General features: G+C 39.5%; 1 protein-coding gene across 1 annotated transcript; it reads left to right on the top strand.

Moving 5' to 3' along the window:
* The first annotated feature begins 930 nt into the window (after positions 1–930).
* On the top strand, positions 931–5,289 carry LOC126094877 (probable nucleoporin Nup54). The gene has a single exon (XM_049909513.1). It carries the CDS (start codon positions 1,585–1,587, stop codon positions 3,226–3,228), a length of 1,644 nt encoding a protein of 547 aa, XP_049765470.1. The 5' UTR covers positions 931–1,584; the 3' UTR covers positions 3,229–5,289.
* The last annotated feature ends 3,154 nt before the right edge of the window (positions 5,290–8,443 follow it).

The following is an 8,443-nucleotide window of genomic DNA, read 5'->3' as shown; positions in this document are numbered from 1 at the left end:
AACTGACCGTTGTTATGGTCAACATAGTTATCCCTGTATGATGCTACTGATATGATAGTATCGGTACTCACACCGGCGACATTTCGCATGTTAACCTAGACGACAATTTAATTATGTCGCGAGTGGAGCTACACCAGTTCTGACCTGATAAGATCTCAGTCAAACTAATCGGTGACCTCTTGTTGTGGAAGAACTACAACATGAACAATGCATCTATGATGGCACACCACCAGAGACATTCTCTCGACAGTACTACCTCTCGTCAGAGGTCGAATTGGATTCCATCACTTCCAACGTTTCTGCAGTTGGGTTTCTGACATTAATGGCTGCTAAAAGTCATGCCCTGCCCAACCACTGTCATCACAGCAAAGCATGTGCACTGCATCCGCTTCACTGCATCCCCCTGCCCCCTCCTCACCAAAGTCTCACTACTTGCAAACTCCAATCTTCATTCTCGTTTTAGACGACCTTATCAGCTATCACCTCATCTCATGCGGTATCACCTATTTTGGCTGCTACTCGGCACGTCGGCTCAACCTTCTTACTGCAGCAAGAAACGGTCTACTCATGCCTTCATGTATAGAGCCAGCACGTCATGGGTAGTCGTGCATATCTGCGCGATACCCATTTTTGTACCCAACATTTTTGGGTCCATTTCTTCTTCGTTATCGTCACTATAAGCTCTTCAGCTATAAGCTGCGCAACTACAGTAGCTCCCGTACGAATATGTTCACTTTTCTGCATTTTGAAAGTCGCGTCAGTAGTGTTTCCAACTTCGACGTGGGGTTAAGCTAATTTGCATGTAATGGTAGCGGTGGGGAGATGCACGCGTAAGTAATTCATGCATGTAGCGACATGGCGTCAAGTGTTCTGAATGTGTAATCTTTGATGACATGGTAATGTGACATATCTTTCGTATATAACGTTTGGAATGTTGATATTTAAATTCTGTGTATTGCGGTAATAAATAGGGAGTGCGATTATTTCTGTTAATGGTGGGACATGGTACACATGAAGTGTGAAAAACTAATTGACAACTGTCCAGTTTCTTATGAGCTGTAAATATATTTGATTTCGCGCCCTGTAAAGAAGATCACTGTACTGATTTTTTTCTAATTTATCAGGAACAAATATTTAAATTTTGTGCAAAAGTTCGCTTACTTAAAGCAGTAATCATTAGATATTGTGGTGGAAACATAAACACACATTGACGACGGACAGTTGAGATTGTTAGTGGGTGCTGCATAACTGTGTGACAATAAAGTGAATCGTTAGCGTAGAATATAATATCCGTGACCTATTACAGGAACGCTGCACTGGTTTCGTAATGTGGCAGTTTTTGCATTAATTGGCATCCTGGTGTGAACTAAAATTCATTCTCAGTAACCGTTAATTGAAGAGCGTTTTCCACCAGCATTTAGGTTTTGATCATGTCTTCAATATACTTGACTAATTTCACGATTGCGTAATGTTAACAGGTTGCTTGTAAAGCAAATGTATGTTGGAAGAACGTTTTTTGTGGCCAGGAAGTTAGGAATTTGAAGGTGGGGTGGTACTTTAACAGCCCTATTTTAAGTTAACACAATGGCATTCAGTTTCGGTAATACTGCGAAGTTCCCAACGCAAACGTCTGCACCATCTTTTGGTTTTGGCTCCTCGTTAACGACAACTGCAAAACCGGCAGCCACTGGTTTCTCGTTTGGTACTCCAAGTTTTGGCCTGGGTACTACAGCAGCCACAACAACAACAGGTTTTGGTTTTGGTGGCCTTGGATCAACACAGAATACTGGTTTCAGCTTTGGTGCCACAACCACAACAGCAGCTGGGACTGGTGGATTTGGTACTGGCAGTCTACAGTTTGGTGCTGGATCAGCCGTATCTGGGACAGGAACTGCTCCGACATTTGGTGGATTTGGAACTACCGGCCAGCAACAAACTGGATTTGGATCTTTTGGCGCGTTTGGTGCAAAACCGGCGACATCGATAGGGGCATTTGGAAGCACTGGTTTATTTTCTCAACCACAACAGCAGCAGTCATTTTTGCAGCAGCAACAAGCACCTTTGAAAGGGGAAGAGGCCATTGCAAGGGCTGTGTACTTTGTACAGATATTTGGTGATGAACGCGATCAAGTACTGGCAAAATTTAACATGCTTCAGGCTTTGTGGGGTTGTGGAAAAGGTTACTTTTTACCAGGCCAACCACCTGTAGAATTTACTCCTGCTAACCCTTTGTGTCGATTTAAGGGTATAGCTTACAGTCGCAGAGTAGATCCTGAAGAAGCTCGTGAAGGGCTTGTATTGCTGACATTTGCAAAGGCAGAGGCAGATGTGCGAGCTGGCCAGTCGCAGCTTGTCCAGATCTTGCAAACTGCACTGGGAGATAGAGCTACAATTCACATCGACAGTATTCGCTCTGTAGGACCTCAGAGAACAACAGTGAGCCTTTATGCTGAAGAAGCACAACAGCAGTTAGGAACAGCAAAACGTCGCTGTGGAGCAGCAGAACTGGCAGCGGGCATACGTCAACATTTGACCCAGCTGGGTGCAGAGTCAGTGCTGCCCCTCACTCTCCTGTTGTCTCCTGAAGTGGAACGATATCTCTCAGAGCCTCCTCCAGGTATTGATGCCCGTCTCTGGAAACAAGCACAGGCTGAAAATCCAGATTCAGCTAATCTCATACCTGTCCCTGTCATTGGATTTGAAGCACTTGCAGCACGTGCTAAAGCCCAAGAACGTGAGGCAGCTGCACACTTAGCAGCATTAGATAGATCAGCTGCTGAAGTTTCTACTTTGCGTGCAGCATTGGCACGTACAGCTGCTAAGGTTTCTGAGCAACGTCGCCGAGCACTTTCTTTGGAGCATAGAGCACTAGTTGTAGTTGGCAGACAGCAGATCAGACGTAAAGCAGGGCAAGCGCTTGACCCTCGTGAAGAGGCTCTGTTGAGTCGATTGCAGGCACTTCAAGCCCATCTTTCTGCTCCATCTGTTGTTAAAGCTCGACTGAATGAAAGTCTGTCTCAGGTACGCTTGAGGCGAGGAGTTGATGGCACAGCAGGACCAGGAAGTGGTTTACGAAGTTCAGCAATGTTTGGTGATGACTTACGAAAATTTCTGGAAATGGAACAAGATGGCATTGATCGCCTTGTAGAAGTTGTGCGATCTGACTTGAGTTCTATGCGTACAATTCAGGAAGGACTTTGCAAACTTTTGCCACAGCAGTACAAATGAGATTTCCCTTAATTTTGACAAAAAATGGAAATACGTGTGAGATGTGATCATTGTGTTTATGGTGAGCTTCTACAATGGAGATGTTCCTACAGCATTTGGCTGTTTTGTGAATGATATATTTACTGTGACTATTTTTTTACTCATTTGTTAAAATTTTATTATTGTGCTATTGGTGTATTTTGAATATAAGACAACTCTCTTGTGCTACATTTATAATTCATTAAATTACTACTGCTTCTGGGTCATAGTATTGCATTTAAAATATTGTGGGTGAATTTTATATGCGTGATATGGAATCCATCCTCCATGCCCACACCCCCTTTTTCTCACCCCTCCCTCTCCTGCTTTGCGTACAGTCACTCAGACATGCAGATATGGCATGTACACATTGGTTTTAAAGTAATGCAGAATGGAATGAATCCAAGGGAATAGGAAGAGAAGATGGAATATATTTAGCCAACAGCTAGAATTTAGAGCATTGTAAAATGAAAGAAAAAGGCCTCAGATTCGGGGTACATATAGGATTACAGAAAAAATAGTAGAGTTGCTTAGGAACTAAGAAGAGATGATTAAGAGAGAAAGGATTGGTCAAACCAAACTGGAAATTGAAGGGATGCAACATTTCATAAAGCAGTAGTGCAAAACTTCATGTATGTGGCAAAGTTCCTGCCACAGTCTGATAAGTTGCTAACAGTGTATTAGTGGATTGGTTTATTTTATTATTGAGTAATCACTTGGTCTGTGTTCATTAGTGTGGAGTATGTTTTCCTTTTTAAGCCTTAACCATTGCCACAGGTCAAGAGACAGCGACTTCACTTGATTGGAAGATTTATTGTTTGATGGAATGTACACACAAATTACTATGTTGTTATGGAGTGAGTTGGACAAGGTTGCAGTGTGTTTATTTGAAAGTTCAGTTTTCTAGCTTTTTTTTTCAAGGTGCCACCTGGTTCTTGATGTATGTTTATCATAAAAATTACTTGTTTATTAAAGGGGGAAAACCCCGTATGATGAAACCAGAACTTATAATCAATGATTTGATTATTGTCCATTGCTTTGGGTCCTCATTTGCAAGTATTGACCTCTTCCATAACATCACTATTTTTATATTTATGTTGCTTATTCATCAGTTTTTTACACGATAAGTTTCAATTTCCTCTCAGTGTGTGATTATTATGTGGAAATTTCGGAAATATGATTTGAAAAGAACACAATCAAATGTGGAACTGTTCAGAAGATTCTGAAAAAGCTGTACAAAATAAAGTAGTACACCTATTGTTACATTGAACGATAAAAATTTAACATCTGCATAAGGGGGACATTCAGTTCAAATGTTGCAACTGATTTGTTTGCCCTTTGTTTCACTATTGCAGTTGACAAGTAGACCTGCTTATTGAACAAAATTGTGACGAGCTTGTCATTTTCAATATTCACACCTCCTCACGTTGTCTCAATTGACTTGTAATCTTCAGAATATAAATCTTCTTGTACTGTGTTTGTATCCTGTCCCAGAATGATCTAACACTTGCCATTAGAATGCCGATTTGAAATATTTATGTCCACTTCTCAAAGACTTTTGTTTATTCATTGAGAAGACTGATTATATATTTTTTATTTTCAATGTTTTTGTATGCAGATGTACAGATAAAACAGTGAGTGTAAAAGAATTTTTATATAGTTTTATCTGCTTTGATTGTCCTTTACATTACTCCCTGCTGCTTTTAAAAAAATCGAAATCCATTTTATGAACAGACTTTTACTCATATGTGAACTTGTCATCTTTCAGTTTATTTCTGCCTGCCATAAAATATTGAAAGATAGTCTACTGAATATTATGGTTTCCAAAATGTGACTGAACTTCCATGCAATACCTTTGTGTGTTTGTGTTTACATTGGATTGACAAATTCATACAATATATAGCACTAGCATAGGTTGATAAAAATAATTTTAAAAAAATTAGTACATTTTTTTGTATTCTGTGCATCCACTGCTATACATTCATAATTGTGTGAAACTTCTGACAATAAATCTTGTTGTACTGTGTTCGATCTAACAAGTTATACATAGGCCTACTTTTGTCCTTAATATTTTGTTGTTATTTACTAGTAAAAGTTTATTAAAAACTAAAATCAGTTGATTCTAAACCAGAATATTATTTTGACTATACTGAACTAACTTCGATGCAATAGGAACACACTGTTTTTCGTGGACTTTGAAAAATAACAATTTTGAGAATATTTGAAATTGTTGTTATTTGCTTACCATAGAAAAGTAATTTAAGCATACAATACTCACAGATTAGGTCTTAGACCTGTTTTAACTGGTCATCTGTTACCAACAGAGCAATACGAAGACTGATCTGCGATCGTGGGACATGTAGGAAAGTAATTTTTTCTTAAAGCAAGCGGAATATCATGTGTGGATAGAACAAATTGCATTATTTTGAGTGTGTGAGTAAAATTCAATCTCTACTTGTCTCTCTCTATTGTTTTGCTCTTAATTATAATTATCTACAAGCCACAGAGTGTTAATTTTTCACTAAATGTATTAACACTATACAGAACCCAAAAGTTAGTAAATAATACAACAAACACAAGAGCTGCATAAAAAGAGCACTTAATTATAAGTGAGCAGATAAGTGGCTGTGGTAGAGTTGTGCAACTAATTAAAGTGAACCAGTAATCGGTTGGAGATTGATGTACATGTTTGCAGTTGACAACAAAGTAAGTATGGGAACATATGTCAGAGAAAATATGTATTATCTGTTTGCAAACTGAAGAGCGGGCATCACTCATAATGGAGGAAATGGTGCTTCTCAGAGGAACACAACAATTACTCTACAGGAACTCGTAAGAAACAGTTCCTTGTATAACAGTGTAGTGCTGTGTGCAGCGATTCATGAAGCTTCTCTTTTTATACAGCTCTTGTGTTGGTTGTATTATTTACTAACTTTTGTGTTCTGTATAGTGTTAATACATTTAGTGAAAAATTAACACTCTGTGGCTTGTAGATAAAACCATTTTTTAGCAGGAATGTGGAACTTGCCAGCTCGCTTTTCAGTTAGCCTATACAAAATGTGAAACAATAAATGGCCATTAGCACTGCACACATATGAAATCTATGTCTTAACAATTTCAGATCAAATTATATTATGTGGACACAGGGCAGTGGGAGAAGGCATGCGGAATTTGGTTAAAGAAATAGCGATAATGGAAATTCTGAGAAGGAGCAGTACATAAAATGATGGAAAGACTGTACCCACATGTAGTGGACTGATGTGTGGCACATAGACACTTGTTACATAAAACAGTATTCACACTAGCTTTCAGGCTCACACACTTTGAGTAGCAGACAGACACAACATAAAGACAGCTATGCATGTGAGCTTAGGGCCAAAAGGCCTCCTCCTAACGTAGAAAAAACACACACTTAAACAGAGCCCAACTCGCACACGTATGGCCACTGGCCAGACACAGTGGTTCTTTGTGTGAATTGTGCGTGCACGAATTGTTTGTTTTTCTATTTTAGAAAAAGACCTTCTGGCTGAAAGCTTGCATGTGTAACAGTTTTTTTGTTGTGCCTGTCTGTGACTCAACGCCTCCCCTATATGGTGAGTAGCACTCTATTCTTTTCATAATGTTGTCATTATATACCCACATAGGGGGAGGGAAAGCTGTCCACACTGACCCTTCCCTGTTCATAGCATGCACAACACGTGCTGCCTTCACCCCCCCTCTCTCTCTCCCCCCCCCCCCTCACTCCCTCCTTCCCCTCCCCCCTATACACACACACACACACACCTTTTACCTCGTGCAGCCACTGAGTCATCTGTCAAAAGACCTGCCTCATGCTATCCTGCTACTCTCTCCTTGACTCCTGCATCCTCGCAGGTAGTGTGACTACTGTTTTCTGATACATGAATGTATGAACTGCACATCAATTTGCTTTAGTTAAAGAAAGAGGCTGTTCAAAAGCTAAAGTTTTGAGTATTAAACATGTGATGTTTAGTACATCATCAGTGTGATATCTGACAGATCCAGAATGTAACAGATCTCATTATTCCCTGTAAATCATTTTTCTTGGCATGTGTACATTTTGCAAAGTAGCTTTTGGCATCTATACCAAATGAAGTGCAGTGGTTAAAACAGATGTTAGGTTTCCTTAAATTTCTTAAAATGAATTATGCCTTTAAAAAGTGTGCAAAGACAGCAGTCACTTATTCAAAAAGATAGTGAAAATTATCTGTTGTTACCTATGTGAGCTCAGCCCATATCAACTTCAGGTGAGTGAGTGGTTTTCTTTTCTCATTTTTATTCATTGTTCTTGTTGCGGAACTTCCATTGCCTTAACAATTTGATGCATAACTTTTTGTTTGTTGTGCTGTCTTAGTTGACTAATGCAAAGGAAAGTAGGTTATTGTCTCATCAGCATTGATTTAATGGGACATGCACTGACTATCTAAGTAGTGATGACAAGATGGGAATTGGCTGTGGCTGTGTTAAATTCGCCTGAAGTGAATTACATAATTTGGCACAGTGTGTGTCAGTATGGCAAGACTAGTATATTTCTGATTTCTCTTAAATAAAACTGCCATCTTAACCATTGTGAGGCTATTTTTGTTTCACACGAGATGCCAGAATAAGTTAGCTTTCACATTTATACTGACTGACAAGGTACAGTGATTAGGCAGTAGAGTAGGATTAAATTCCCATTTTGGTATTTATGTTTAAGTTTTGAAGACAAGAGTGTTGCTGGTGAACCGTTCTGCAATGTGTGAGGAGCAATTTTGTATTTTACAGAAGAAGGGATCGGTTGGTAGGACATGTTCTGAGACATCAAGGGATCACCAATTTAGTACTGGAGGGCAGCGTGGAGGGTAAAAATCGCAGAGGGAGACCAAGAGATGAATACAGTAAGCAGATTCAGAAGGATGTAGGCTGCAGTAGGTACTGGGAGATGAAGAAGCTTGCACAGGATAGAGTAGCATGGAGAGCTGCATCAAACCAGTCTCAGGACTGAAGACCACAACAACAACATTGTAGTCTGCAGCAGTTTTGCCTTTTATAAATTTATTTGTGTCATCTGAAGATATTGTATACGTCTCAGACTTGCTGAATGACTTGAGATCATTGATAAATATCAAGAATAATACTGATCTAAAATAGAATCTTGGGACACACTGTAAATAATTTCTTTTCTTTTAGAGTGGTAGGT

Source organism: Schistocerca cancellata, chromosome 1, assembly GCF_023864275.1.
Source record: "Schistocerca cancellata isolate TAMUIC-IGC-003103 chromosome 1, iqSchCanc2.1, whole genome shotgun sequence".
In the NCBI taxonomy this organism is placed as follows: domain Eukaryota; kingdom Metazoa; phylum Arthropoda; class Insecta; order Orthoptera; family Acrididae; genus Schistocerca; species Schistocerca cancellata.
Note: the sequence above shows the minus strand (reverse complement) of the source record. Positions and strands in the feature narration are given on the sequence as shown.

Excerpts from the sequence above, each read along its gene's own strand:
- LOC126094877 (XM_049909513.1), top strand. The coding sequence starts at position 1,585 with ATGGCATTCAGTTTCGGTAATACTGCGAAGTTCCCAACGCAAACGTCT.